Source organism: Mesoplodon bidens (genome assembly GCF_964165515.1).
Source record: "Mesoplodon bidens genome assembly, chromosome: X".
Taxonomy (NCBI): Eukaryota; Metazoa; Chordata; class Mammalia; order Artiodactyla; family Ziphiidae; genus Mesoplodon; species Mesoplodon bidens.
In genome coordinates, this window is record NC_138163.1 from 98263970 (window position 1) to 98277834 (window position 13865).

Here is a 13865-nt window from a genome sequence, read left to right on the forward strand (position 1 = left end):
CCTGCCATCCTCTCAGCTCAGCCACAAATGCGGCAACACCCAGCACACAGGGAACCCATGTCATTCTGATTGGCTGATGCTCCACCGGCTGGTAACTATTTTTAACCTCTCCTGCTCCACTCCTCTGCCGCAGACTCCATCCCCAGGGGCCCTGCCCTTGGGCCGCCAGACCTCCCAGCAGCCCGCGGGGCCCCCAGCTCAGCAACGACCCCCGCCACAGGGTAAGTGAGGGGCCAGCTTCCTGGGCCCGGACCCTGCCGGCAGCCCCCCACCTCTCACTTGCTCGCTCTCACGTGTGCACTTTCTCTCTGCCCCTCAGGCGGCCCTCCACAGCCGGGCCCAGGCCCCCAACGCCAGGGACCCCCGTTGCAGCAGCGCCCGACCCCGCAGGGTCAGCAGCACCTTTCGGGCCTTGGACCCCCAGCTGGCAGCCCCCTGCCCCAGCGCCTACCGAGTCCCACATCAGCGCCCCAGCAGCCTGCGTCCCAGGCCACACCGCTGCCCCAGGGTCAAGGCCGCCAATCCCGGCCAGTGGCGGGAGGCCCCGGGGCACCTCCAGCAGCCCGCCCGCCCGCCTCCCCCTCTCCCCAGCGCCAGGCAGGCCCCCCACAGGCTACTCGTCAGACATCGGCCGCTGGTCAGGCTCCGCCAAAGGCCTCAGGGGCTCCACCGGGTGGTCAGCAGCGCCAGGGCCCACCCCAGAAACCCCCAGGCCCTGCCGGCCCCACACGCCAGGCCAGCCAGGCGGGTCCCATGCCCCGCACTGGGCCACCCACCACGCAGCAGCCGCGACCCAGTGGCTCGGGCCCCGCTGGACGTCCCACCAAGCCACAGCTGGCCCAGAAACCCAGCCAGGACGTGCCACCACCTGCCACCGCCGCTGCCGGGGGACCCCCACACCCCCAGCTCAAGTAAGGGGACCCCACAGCAGCCCTCGCCTTGCTGCTCACAGAATGCGCTCCTGCACCTGGAGGGCAGCCCCAGCTCCCAGGTTCCTCAGACCCAGGTCCTGTACAAGGCTCCCGAGAGCTCTCTCTCCAGTTCCAGTCTGGGCCAGACGCCTCCCATTTCACAGAGGCTCCTGCCCTCCATCCTAGAGAAACCCCCTTTGAAGTGCAGAATCCTCCCAGTAGGCCCTGGGAAAGCCCCCCAGCCCAGCTCCTCTCGGCCCACCCCAGGCGCCTTGCTGACCCTCCTTCAGTGCTTCCCTGCCAAACCCATCCTCCTCGTGCCCCACCTGACTCCCCCCAGCCGAACCCGCAAACTCCTCCTGGCCCAATCCACAGTCCTCCTATGTTACTTCACTCTTCCCAGTCGTCCTCATGCTTTTCCTACAGTCTAGGCTCCCTTCTAGCCCATCTCAGTCTCCTCCCAAATCACACCATCCTCTCTGCCTCTTCTGGTCCATTCCAGACCTCCTCTCTTAGCTCAGAAGTCCTCCCTGCCCCACCCAACTGCTCCCCCTTAGATTTGCCCCTCCCAGCCTGTCCTCGGTCCAAGAACCACCACCCCTTTTCTGGACTCCTCACCCTTAGACTGGAAACCTCCCTGCCCATCGTCACCTTTATATCACACTCCTCCCAGTCTAGCCTAGAATTATGAGAGAAGATTCAGCCCAGAACTCTTCCCATCAACCCCAGGCTTCTTCACCTTGGATCCAAGTCCTCCCAGCCTGGCCCAGGGCTCCTCCATCCGTCCTGAGAATCCCTCAGGGTCCAGGCCCCTGCTGGGGGGTGGGAGGGTCACAGGCACAGCCCCAGGACCAGAGGGGCAGGGCTGGGGCCGGGCCTGGGGTAACGTTGTGTTTCTCTCCCCCTCCTCCCTTCCTCTCCCCCCCTTCCTCCCACGCCTCCACCTTGTTTCTCTCTAGCAAATCCCAGTCTCTGACCAATGCCTTCAACCTTCCAGAGCCAGCCCCGCCCAGGCCCAGCCTTAGCCAGGACGAGGTGAAAGCTGAGACCATCCGCAGCCTGAGGAAGTCTTTCGCCAGCCTCTTCTCCGACTGACACCCCACCCTGAGAGCCCCCAAATCCCTGGGCGACCCCTGTCTGGGCCCTGAATCTATTTCTCACTTTTGGAATCTCATCCCTTGAGAAGCCCTCTCCTGGATCGCCAAGATCCCTCTTCTCACTCCTCAGAATGCCCAAGTCCCTGGGGAAACCTCACTCCTGGTCCTAAATCCAGTTCTCATGTTTAGAATTCCCAAGGCCTTTCAACAACTGAGACCTACTTCTCAGTTTTAGAACCTCCAAATCCCCGAAGACCTCCACTCCTGGTGCCCTCAGAGTGCATTTTCCTTTCTGGAAGCTCTCCCAAACACCAGGCAACTCCCGGAGCCCTGAAATTCCTGGAAAACCCCACTCCTGGTACCAGATCTCTCAAGCTCACCTTGTTCCCCATCAAAATTTCCCAAATCCTTAAGAAACCCCTACCTTTGAGACCCTTTCTATGGATCTCCCATCTCTGGAGATCCACCTTTCAACTGCCCCCAGCCAGCTCCCCAAGGATTTCCCTTCACCCCCCCCCCACCAACCAACCCCACTCAACGCACTGGGAGCTCCTCCCACTGCTAGGACCCCCCAGTTCCCCAGGGACCCCTACCCCACTCTCCTGCCTCTGACAGCTGTCTTTAAATATGCAAACTCCACCCATCCTCCCAGAATCCTTTGCACACAGGCCAGTGGTCCCCCCACTTCCCCACCTTTGCAGTGATGTCTGTGTCTGTGACTGACGTGGCCTCCTCTCGTGCCGTGCTTGGCATATGTGGTCCTCGTTCATCGTGCCGCCTGTGGTGATGCGTGCAGTGGCGCTGTTTGTGTGGTCCGCACCTACCCCCAACCTCCAACCCTTGCCTGGACTCACCCTCACCCCTCAGCGGCTCTGAACCCCATGAGAAGAGTCGGGAAGAAAAATAAACAAGCAAAGGCCCAGCAGAATTCTGTGCTTCTTGGTGAAGAAAGAGGGGAGTCCTTGAATGGTGGGAGACAGAGGGGACCCCCAAAACACACATGGGGTGCTGGGGACCCCAAAATCCAGTGGAAGGCACATCAGGCACAAATTCCAGAGAGGTTCTGAGTGGAATCCCTGCCACAAATCCCAGCCGTTGGAGATGGAGGAGCTCCTGAATTTGGAAGTATCGCCAAAGCCAAGAGGAAACCGAATTATGGAGGACGCAGGGGTCTCGGTCTTCGAGGGTCCCCCCATTCCAGAAGAACTTGAAAAGTACATGGGCACCCCCTCATCTCCCAGGGCAGGGATGGGGGATCCTGAGGCAGTAACGGGGCAGAGACAGAACATTGATTGGTTGGTGGACAGGGCTCCTTGGCGTGGCAGGTTGAGATTGGCTCCCTGGTGGCTGGGGGTAGGGCTTAAGGCACAAGGCGGGCTGCGCTGAGTAGGCAGGCAGGCAACTCATCAGCCTGGGTACGGTGCAAGGAGGGTTCGGAGGCACTCCGCTCAATCTTGGGGAGTGACCGCTGCAGCAGCTCAATCGTGGCCAGGATCTGGGGGCAGGGGCGGGTGAGGAGGGGTGTCCAGAGCCGCGTGGGCACCCCGACACCCCCAGACCCCAGCCTAATGGGGAAGCACACACTCACACACACTGTACACCTCGGAGCCTTGAACACAACACAGTTCACATTCACACCTCAGAGTCCTTCTCCTCAGAGGCTCCCACCCCAGGGTGTCCAGCCCTCCTCCTCGGCCCACCTGGGGGAAGAGGGGCCGCTCCTCCCGCTGGAACTTGAGGCAGTCAGACAGCAGGCGCCTCATGGCCTTGGGGCAGTTGCTGGAGATTTTGCTGAGGTCCGGGGACAGATAGCCACGGCCCACCATAAAGATAATCTGGGAGGGGGACAGGAATAGGGTGATCTGGGGGTCTGGGCTGGGAAGCCCAGGGAATTCTGAGTCTTGAGGGACCTGGAGGGCTCCTTTTAGGAGAACTGGGGTATTCTGGGTATTGGGGCCCAGAGGATTGTGGGTATCTTGTGGATCTAAAGAGTCTGGGTCTCTGAGGACTTAGGATTCTCTGCTTACAGAACAGAAGGATTTAAGCTTGGGGGAAGTCAAGGACTGTAGGTATCCGGGGCCCAGATGATTATGGGTCCACAGGTTTCTAGGGGGCTTAGAGGCCTAGAAAGTACTGAGTCTGGGGGAAACATGAAGTTCTGGGTCTGGAGGAAGCTAAAGGATTCTAGCCCTCAGTAGTTTGTATTTCTGTAGAGGTCTGGGGCCTACAGGACTATGGGTCCACGTGGTCCGTACGACTGTGAGTGCTCAAGACCCAAAGACTATTGGTACGTGAAGCCTACAGGATCCTGGGTTTCTGAGGGTCTGGGAGATTCCAGGCCTTGAACCTGGAGAAATGTCTGGGGCCTAGAGTACTGTGGATTCAAGGGCCCTGAAGTCTGACAGATACCTAAGGCCTGAATGGTTGTAGGTATCTGTGAGGATTCCAGAAGTACAAAGGGATTGTTTCTGGGAGAAATGGGATTCCGGGCTTTGGGGACTTTGGAGAGTTTGAGTACCCAGGCCAGAGGACTGTGTGTGTCCAGGGGTCCAGAGGGCTTCTGGGCTTTTGGGGGCCTAGGGGGATTCTGGGTATAAGGGATTCAGGAGATTCTGGACTCTGAGGACCCAGAGGAGTAGATGTGGGTGAAGGAGGGAATTCTGGGTAGGGAAGACCCAGAGGAATCTGGGAATCCTCAGCTCAGAAAACTTGGGGTTTCTGGGGGAAGTGTGGTGTTCCTGGTCTGTGCAAAGGTGGAGATCAGAGGTTTGGAGGCTGAGGGGATCCCTTGGCCTGGGAGATAGCAGGTAAGGCATGGGGCTCACCTGGTCACGGCTGCCAATGTGGCTATAAGGCAGCGAGCCGGTCATGAGCTCGTAGAGCACAACCCCATAGGCGTAGACATCCGACTGGAAGCTGTAGGGGTTCGGGTCCTGCATACGGATCACCTCAGCTGCCTTCAATAGGCCAGACCGGGCAGGAGGAATGTGGAGGTCAGCAAATGACTGGCCCATAGGCCCAGGGCCCACCAGCCACACTGGGTGTAACTCAGAGCCACCCACACGGGGTGAAGCATGAGCAGTCCAGACACCCACACCTCGGGGTACAGGCATCCCCGGCCCCACTTGGCCTCCCACATCCTAGCCCAGCAGCCCATGTCCCTATATGCCCCCAGTCCAGCCTGGCCCAACTCACCATCCATAGCACAGAGCCCGAGGGCTGCTCCAAAGGCTGGGCCCCACTCCACCGCGTCTTCACTGTGGCCAGGCCGAAGTCCCCGATCTTCACCGTGAGCCCCTCGTGTAGGAAGATGTCCGCCAGGGTCAAGGGCCACTACAGGGACTCCCAGTAGCCAGGCTTCTCGCCCTGACTGGGAGGCTCTCGTTGACACCTCCACACCAGTCATGCCTCTAACCCTGACCAGAAGCCCCGCAATGTCACACAAACTAGCCACAACCTTGACTTGGGTGGGGAGCTCCAATTAATGCCCCCTACACTTGGCCCTCCTGTGACTCCTGACTAGGAAGCTCCTCTAATGGCACCCACACTCACCATGCCTGTGACACTGGTCAGGAGCTCCCCCTAACGCCCTCCACAGCTGCCGTTCCTCAGACCCTGACCAGAGTCCCGAAGAAGAGCACCTGAACCAGCCAAAATCCTGACTCCTGACCAAGAGACTCCCATTAAAGGCCCCTCACCAGCCACAGCTCTGGCACCTGGCAAAGGGAAATGCCACACGTGCCCCTCCCTGTTTGCCCCCAGAAAGCCTCCCACAAGAGCCATCCCTCTAAGCCTGTTTGATGCCCCCCACCCCAGCCCAGCCCTTAGAGGAACATGTAGATACTGTTAGACTTGAGATCTCGGTGGATGATGTTCTTGGCATGGAGGTAGCTGTTGGGAGTACAAGCAGGTGTCAGATTGTCTGGGGGCTACCTCATCTCCCCACCCCCGGATCCCCCAGGCCCCTCCCTAGTCCCCGGGCCAGGACGCTCACTCCATGCCCTGGGCAGTCTGCCGGGCCACATCAATGAGCTGGACCATGTCGAAGCGTGTGTCGGCCACGTGCAGGTGGCGGTAGAGACTAGAGCCCTCGCACCACTGTGTGATGATAGCAAATCCCGGCCGGGTCATGAAGCCCATGAATAGCAAGATGTTGACGTGACGTGTCTTCCTGCAGGCAGGGCAGAAGGTATCAGGGCAGGGAGGGTAAACAGCAACTTTCTGAGCATTGGGAATGGCGCTGTTCACTGCTGCCTTCTGCCATCATCCCCACCTTGGCTTTCAGGAGGCTCAGGGCCAGACTATGGCCAGATTCAATGAAGTTGTGAGACATGTTTGCTGGGCTATGATTCCACGCTGGGCGCTTACGTCCTGGGCTTCCTCATCCAAGTCTCCCAACAAAAGCAGGAGGGAGGGATCACCCCTCACCCCCTACTGACCAGGAGTGTCTTAATCATCAATACCTGCCATACCTCTGACCCTGACCATGACCTGAGCCTGTGACCATTTGAGATGAGAAAGTGGAATGCCAACCTTCATCAGTGATATATCAACATAATATTGATAAATGCTGGGTAAAAATATCAGTGATGTGTGACTATATCCTGTTAACCATGAGAGGCTTAGAGGTAAAGAGCTTGGGATTTGGACTCAAATTAGATCCTAAGTTCCAATCCAGGCTTCCCTGGGTACTCACTGTACAATCTCAGGGAAGACACTTAACTTCTCTGTGCCTCATTTTCCTCAACTGAAAAACTGTGATAATTCTGTGAGCTACCTGACAGGGGTGTTGGGAGGAATATGTGAGTAAATAACCTGTAAGGTGCTTATGAGAACAGCTGAACACAAGCAAGCACTCTGAAAACATCACTGTCCTTGCTGTTATCGCTACTGGGTACCTAGGTTACCTGACAGAAACTCTGTCCTATATGAACGGAGCCACCCTCATTTAGAAGAAAACTTTCATTCCTTATAGAAGTATTAACTGCAGTTACAATGGTAACTTACACGCAAAGAACATCAACAACGCTTCTGCAATTTTGCTCACAGCGCATTAGTATTCTTCACAGCAGTTAGGTTATAGTTTCAATACGAACACAATGCAAATTCACAGCCTGCTCAATTCATTGCCATTTCGTAGAGAGGAGCAGAGACTGAAAATTTCCTTACTGTGGCATCCATTATGAGGATGAGTATTAAAATAGCACAAGGAATTACGATAATGTCAACTCTGCAACACAGTTGTGCCCACTTGTCAGAGGGGAAAGCCCACACTGGCAACCCCAGGAGTGGTAGGAACTAGGGTGGCAAAAACGGAGCGCCAGGGTTTCTTAGCACAAATGAGTTAATATAGTATGAATGATATATTAGGTAGAGCAACCACAATCATTAATCAAACAATGATTAAGTTATGGTTCTGTTTATAGTTCTAATACTGTTCTTTAAAGTATGGTATTGTTATAATTAATAACAAGGCAACACAATAAACATATACTAATGATGCAGAACAAGCAGAGGAGAGGGAAGGATGCCAGGCTGCCTGGCGATGCAGTGAACTCACATTATGCTATTGATGTAAGTACCACAGTAACATTAGTGATACCCATTTCACAGCAGACAAATGAAAAGACCCACATTTTGGAGGCAGAGCCATTAAGTAATATCAGTATTTACACAAACGCAAACACCAATGTGACCAGAGGTCCCCTAAACATACCCCTTTCTCAGAGGGGAAAGGGGCTTCTCTGATAGAGAAGAAACTTACCATTATGGTTGTAACACCACACAAACACAGGGGATGTGCAGGAAGTGCCTTCAGTATGGCCTTTCCCCAGAGAGGCACCAAGGCGGTGCCCACCGCCCCTGCCCCCATCCCTGCGCGCGAGCCACCTCACCTGAGCACCTGCATCTCGTTCTTGAAGGCCTGGGCCTGCTCAGCTGTGGGTTGGGCCACCTTGAGCACCTTCACGGCCACATCGCCGTGCCACCGCCCACGAAACACGGTCCCAAACGAGCCCGTCCCGATCCTCTTCAGCAGCTGCACCTCACTGGGTGGCACCTCCCAGTAATAGCCCGAGTCCCGGTACCCCAGATTCTTCTGCGGGCCACAAGGGCGGCATCTCAGGGGCCTGCCCACACCCCTCATCACTCGGCCTGCGGTGCCCCCACCAAAGGTGCCCCTTGGAGCTCACCACTTTCTTCTTGTCATCGGCCAAGGACTTCCGCTCCCGCTGCTCTGACGGGGACTTGGAATGTGGGGACTTCCTCCCCGAGGACACGCTGGCTGGGCTGGGGCTCCCCCGGGGGGTTCCATCGCCACCACCTCTATTCCCGGCAGCTGCAGTTGCGGAGAGGATGTGAGTGGAGCCGGGTGGGGTGGGGTGGGGTGGGGGACTCAGGGTGCAGGTAGCGGGGGGCTCACCGTCAGTGTTGAAACTCTGGGCAGGGAGCTGGAAGAAGAGGGCTGGGCGTCAGAGAGAGGACATGGAAGACAACAGGAATGGCCCTCCCCTCTGCCCGGTGCTCCCCCGTGACCTCCCACCTCGACACCAACCTGGATGAGGCCGGAGTCCATGGGGGCCGTGGTGCTGACCATGTGGACGTTGGGGGTGGATGTGGAGCGGATGCGCTGCAGGGGGGCGTTGGCCGGGGCAGGGAAGGGGAAGTGCTTGGGGTCGCGGTGCTGGGTACAGGAGCTGGCAGGGGAAAGGCTGTGAAATCACTGTCGAGTGAATGAGAAAACCAGTAGAGCTGCCACCACCGCCCACGCCCCGCCCCGTCCCGTCCTAAGTGTGTGTTTAGCTCACACAGAGTAAACGTCCACTGTCATTACTATTATGCATTTGTTCAAGAAGCGTTGACTGAGTGCCTGCCATGTGCCAGATACCATTCTAGGTAGTGGAAATAAAACTGTGAATGAAACAAATAAAGGTTCTACACACATGCTGATTTGAACTGTACTAAAATTTTAAAATTAAAAAAAAAACAAAGAAGCAAAAAACAAATAAAGGTTCTTGCCCTCATGGGGCTGACTGCAGCAGGAAAAAAGAGGAATAAAAAACAAAGAATATTTAATATGTCCAATGGTGATAGGTGCAATAAAGCAAAAACTAAAGCAACATAAGGAGACAGGAAGTGTCCCTGGTGATGTCAGGAAAGGCTTCTCTGAGCAAGTGACATTTGAGCAAAGACTTAAAGGAAGGACAGCAAGCCATGCAGATAGTGGGGGAAGAGCAATATATAATATTGTATAACTATATGTACTATTCAAATATATTATGTATTATATAACATACAGTATGTTATCTATATTAACATTATGATGCTTTACACATCGTATAATAATGTTATATGTTACACATACACATCTGTTATACATGATATATACTAAATATATTATAATGTTACAAAAATATTTCTTAACGGTCCCTTCACTATCCTGAAATGCAATTCATAGATAATTTATTCACATATACCCATAATTAAAAATAACATAATGCTCTAACTTTACTATTTCATACATTACATAAAAATGTTTGATGTTCTACATTATATAAAAATATTATCAACATAACACATAATAGCATAAATATATCATATAAATATTGACATTATAAAATATAGATATATAAAATGCATATCATATGAACACGATATATTAGAGCAATAATATATTTCAACATTGAAATACTATAGTATTATAATACTTAACATAAAGGAGAAGTGAAAGGGAATTTACGATAAAATAATATGTATTTCAAAGTGGAAAGGCTTGAGCGTGGTTATACTGGAAGAATTAACTAAGTAGTTAGATGCATATATATAGATATATATTATAATTAATAAGAACTTATCTTATACCAGATCTTGTTCTAAGCATTGGACACGTCTTAACTCATTTAATCCTCACCAGAACCCTATATGGTCATTATCTGCTCTTTACAGATGAGAAAACTAAGGCCCAGAGAGATTAGGGGACTCACCCAAGGCCCCAGAGCTCCATGCCCTTACTCACACTTGTAGGTGCTAAATAAATGTTCATGGAGTAAACAAATGACTTAAGTATGGCTTGTACTCTACGGAGGCCTCCAGATCTTTTTCTTCTGACAGCGGCGCTTCAGCTAAGGCGTTCCCTACCTGGGACCCTGAGGGGTGAGTGGCTCATTCAGGGGGCGGTTCGAGGGAGCCTCATGCTGTCTGGAGCCTCCGGACAAATCTTGGACACTGTGGTAGAACCTTGAGGGCATTCAGGGTGTAAAGCAAGGGAACAATGGGTCAGCTGTCTGTAAGAGCCTTGTGGCTGGGCCTCTGTCCTCCCCATCCCCCTGCCCACCCCAGGCCAGGCTCACTGTTGGCGGTTGGTACTCATGTCGACACAGACTGTGGGGACCTTGGAGGAACAATGCTGGTGGAACTTGTATCCACAGGTTTGGCAGCGGAAGCCATGGAACAGAAACTTAAGGCAGAAGTCACAAAAGGCCAGGCTGAAGAACGTCTTCCGTACCTGCTGTCACAGAGTAGAGAAGATTGAGGCCTGGTCAGGGACCCTCCCGCCACACCCACGGTCTGCCCCCACTTTCTACCCTGCACTCACAAAATTGTGCATGGTCAGGGGGACGTCTTCGAGGACCTCCACAATGAGCTCCTCGCCATCCAGGGGGGCAATGGCTGTGTCCCAGGCGGTGACTGTCTTTCGCCTGCAGAAGGCACGGAAGGGAGTGAGTGGGAGGGTGGACGGGGCCATGGGGAAGAAGGGAACCCCCCAAAAGTCCCTCCAAGCCTGCCATCCATGCAATAATAGATGACATGCTTCATTCTCAGTACAGCAACTCTAGGAACTAGTACTAGCCTTGCCCCCACTTTATGTATGGGGAAACTGAGGCTCAGGGGGATGAAATGACTTGTCCAGAGCCACAAGGGATTGTGAGTGGCAGGACAGTGCGAAGAGTCCATGCTCTTAGCCACAAGACGAGGAGCAAATGAGACTGAAGAAACAACTAAATCTTAGAAGTCCTGAGCAAGCCCCCAACAAAGCAGCTGGTGAGGCACTGAAATAACAAATAAAAAGCAATGTGTGAATTGAATACAAAAAAGTTAAGGAACTCTAAAACGGAGGAATAAATGGAAGGTCAGCGAGGCCCACACAGCAGACAGAGAACAAGGAAACGGAGGAAGGAGAGGGCTGACAAATTGATAAAACAGTGAAAGATGAAACAGATGAATTCCGGGAGGACATGACGGAGCACGGTGAGGATTTGGGGTGCAAGAAGGAAATGAGTTGCTGCCCTTACAGGCCAATAAACTAATGAAGTAATAAGACAAAAGCTGGATGCACTCACGGATTCACTGAATGAAGAGAAGACTAACGGAGACTGCACAGCAGAGTGGAGAGTCACATGACTCTGAGGAGGGGCTGGAAGGCTGCGCACCCAGTTGGAGGTGGCGGTGCCACACTTACCCCTTGATGAGCCGGTAGACCACACAGCAATCCTGATTGAGTCCCCGCACCTTGAGGGCCTTGTCTAGAGAGTCATAGACACTCATGCCATCCCGGACAGTCACCTGTGTGTGTGTAGATGTGAGGAGTCAGCACTCAGTGGGGTCCCCAGCTGACTCTCCCAGCCCTTGTCACCTTTCTGATCCAAGATTTAAAACGGGGTCCATGCCCACCCCTTGCCAGTTTTGCTCCCGTCAGACTCACCACCGTGCGTTGCTTGTTGGGCAGGTACACTTTGACGGTGCCCACTGCCCGGGACGGCTCGGCCCCGTTGGCAGGGGGGCCCCGTGGTGGCTCCATGGAGCCTAGGACTTTGTCAAGACGGGCTAAGGTGGGGCTGAGCAGGTGCCATGGGGCTCCTAGAAGACAGAGGGAAAATTCAGAGGTCCCATAATGATGGTCTGGAAGCAAAGTGGCAGGGGTCAAAAATTCAATCTCCCAGCTCCACGTCACTCCTTGTAGCCTAATTTCCACACAGCCCAAGGGATCCAGTTCCTCCTCTGCTCAGCCACTCCTGTTGTCTGTCTCACACTTAAGTGCCAAGGTCTCGGATTCACTGCGTAGGGCGGGGTGGGGTGGGGGGTAGGACATAGTGAGAGGTACACACACTGTCCCGGAGGGCACAGGAGCACATAAGTCTCCGTGCTAGGGACTAACGGGGAAGTCAGCACGCACTGCACTGGGGCCTGTCAGGTACATAATAGACATGAACAGGCTGCCCTGGCTTTCTAATGGAGAAGGCGGTTCATATGCTGTGGTGTGGGGTGAGTCACAGACAGGGTGATGGGGAACTAACAGAGGATCATCAGATACTGCCCTTAGTTTGAGGGAAATGGGAATTGCACCAAACAGTGTTCATAAGGGCACTGTGGGCATCCCAAAGCCCTGAACTGTAATGATGGTAGGTTCATGGATACCGTGTTAGGTGGCTAATGGGAGTCACCAGACTGTGATGGGGAGTTCATAGAGGCTCAGCAGACACTACGCTGAGGGGAGATGTAATAGGGGTCACTAGGGACTGTAACGGGAAGAAGAGTGGATAACGGGTGTCACCAGACACTGTCATGGGGGAAAGGAGGGTAATGGAGCATCACCAGACATGGTTGAGGTGAGATAAATGGGGGTAAAGCGCGGGTGGGGCGGAGGGCGCTCCAAAATTCTCCCTGACAACTAATGAAAGGGTTGCAGTCATCTTACTGGTGATAATGGAAGGAGGCTGGGGAGGGTTAAAGAGGAGGAATGGGGGAATCCTCAAACATTCTCCTAGTGGGCTAGACACTGATCCAGAATAAGGAAAGAGAGAAGTGAGCTACGTCTTCACGCATTCCCCGTTGTCGGTAAGCAAGGGTCATCAGATACCTTAAGGAGGTTAAGAGGGACTGCACATGACAAGACACCACAACGCAAGCCCCATTCGGCCCGGCCCCGCCCACCGAGGGCCTTCCAGCTCTGCGCAGGCGCGCTGCCACACGCGACGGGCGAAACCATCCCCCGCAGCCTTGCACCCCTATTCCAGGCTACCCCCCCCCGCGTTGTCGACGATGGTCTCACCCCGGGTCAAACCACTCCTCCGGTTCCGGGCGGGGGGCATTGGGGCCCAGGCGCAGCCATCCTGGAGCTGAGCTTTCGGTCCCGGCTCCCTACCCGAGCCCAGCGGTCGCTCCAGAAACCTAACCCTGCCGGGCCCGCCCTCACCTGTCACGCCGCTACAGCCGCCGCCGCCTCCATCTTGGGCCTGTCTTCTTGTTTCCTTACAGAGTCCGCCTCCACCGCCCCTTGGGCTTTGGCTATTGGCTCCGGAGGACTCAGCCCTCCATTCTTATTGGATTAGGGTCACGCCTGTCAAGGCAGGACCGGCGGAATGTGGGTCGTGTTCCGCATTAGGAGGGGCTGCCTGAAACGTCAGGGTCCAGGGCAAATTCGCACGTCCTGACTCACGCAGGCGCAGTCGGGAGGAGACCTGCGTTCCATGGGCTTTAACCCCAATCGTGCCGTAGTGGAATCAAGCAGGGTGTTTTTTTTTTTTTTGGTCACCTGGGGCTGACTTTAGGGATCCCCGAATTTGGGCGGGGGATCCTTAAGCGTCCTTTTTGCTCCAGTGTGACCCAGCGCCCTAAGTACCCATTTGGGATTTTCCTATGTCTCAGTTTTACCGTCTTTGAAATGGGTTAGAATCAGACCAAATATCTGCAAAGTTTTCCAATTCTAAGAGACTGTAGTCATAGCCTTTGATAACAGCGAGTCTCTAGTGTGGCCGTGGCTGTGGCTCTAGGAGTGGCGGCCTGCTGTTTGGGGAGGCTTCCTTTAGGAATGGAGTTGATAAGGATTTTGAAAGACTAATAGTAGAAGGTCAGGGGAAAT

At 54.3% G+C, this 13865-nt stretch overlaps 2 protein-coding genes across 8 annotated transcripts in view; one reads left to right on the top strand and one right to left on the bottom strand.

Moving 5' to 3' along the window:
- The window catches only part of SYN1 (synapsin I), a 43816-nt gene extending 40962 nt beyond the window's left edge, over nt 1-2854 (top strand). Inside the window, exons 11-13 of one of the 2 annotated variants that reach the window (XM_081222342.1) lie at nt 134-221; nt 320-911; nt 1871-2854. In XM_081222342.1, coding sequence (XP_081078468.1) covers nt 134-221; nt 320-911; nt 1871-2006 — 816 coding nt within the window. In that variant the 3' untranslated portion in view covers nt 2007-2854. The remainder of the gene's footprint in view (nt 1-133; nt 222-319; nt 912-1870) is intronic. The other variant, XM_081222343.1, reaches the window with a different exon arrangement.
- Nucleotides 2855-2932: 78 nt separating this feature from the next.
- On the bottom strand, nt 2933-13290 carry ARAF (A-Raf proto-oncogene, serine/threonine kinase). Of its 6 annotated transcripts, none has more exons than XM_081222339.1 (16): nt 13200-13290; nt 11709-11863; nt 11466-11569; nt 10602-10704; nt 10357-10511; nt 10145-10243; nt 8562-8718; nt 8430-8457; nt 8200-8345; nt 7903-8105; nt 6003-6179; nt 5853-5899; nt 5204-5322; nt 4834-4965; nt 3709-3843; nt 2933-3503 (listed from the first exon to the last, which is right to left on the bottom strand). In XM_081222339.1, exons 2-16 carry the CDS (start codon nt 11802-11804, stop codon nt 3369-3371), a joined length of 1836 nt encoding a protein of 611 aa, XP_081078465.1. In that variant the 5' UTR covers nt 11805-11863; nt 13200-13290; the 3' UTR covers nt 2933-3368. The 6 variants fall into 6 exon arrangements, with proteins under 6 accessions (XP_081078465.1, XP_081078464.1, XP_081078463.1 ...); XM_081222338.1 differs by having other exon boundaries at nt 10357-10514; XM_081222337.1 differs by lacking the exon at nt 13200-13290 and adding an exon at nt 13056-13193 and having other exon boundaries at nt 8562-8703.
- Nucleotides 13291-13865: the final 575 nt, after the last annotated feature.

Excerpts from the sequence above, each read along its gene's own strand:
- ARAF (XM_081222334.1), bottom strand. The coding sequence starts at position 13,095 with ATGCCCCCCGCCCGGAACCGGAGGAGTGGTTTGACCCGGG. Across the intron at positions 8,346-8,429 it reads CCAGAGTTTCAACACTGACG|CTGCCGGGAATAGAGGTGGT; the intron begins GTGAGCCCCCCG and ends CCGCAACTGCAG. Across the intron at positions 6,180-7,902 it reads AACGAGATGCAGGTGCTCAG|GAAGACACGTCACGTCAACA; the intron begins GTGAGGTGGCTC and ends CCCTGCCTGCAG.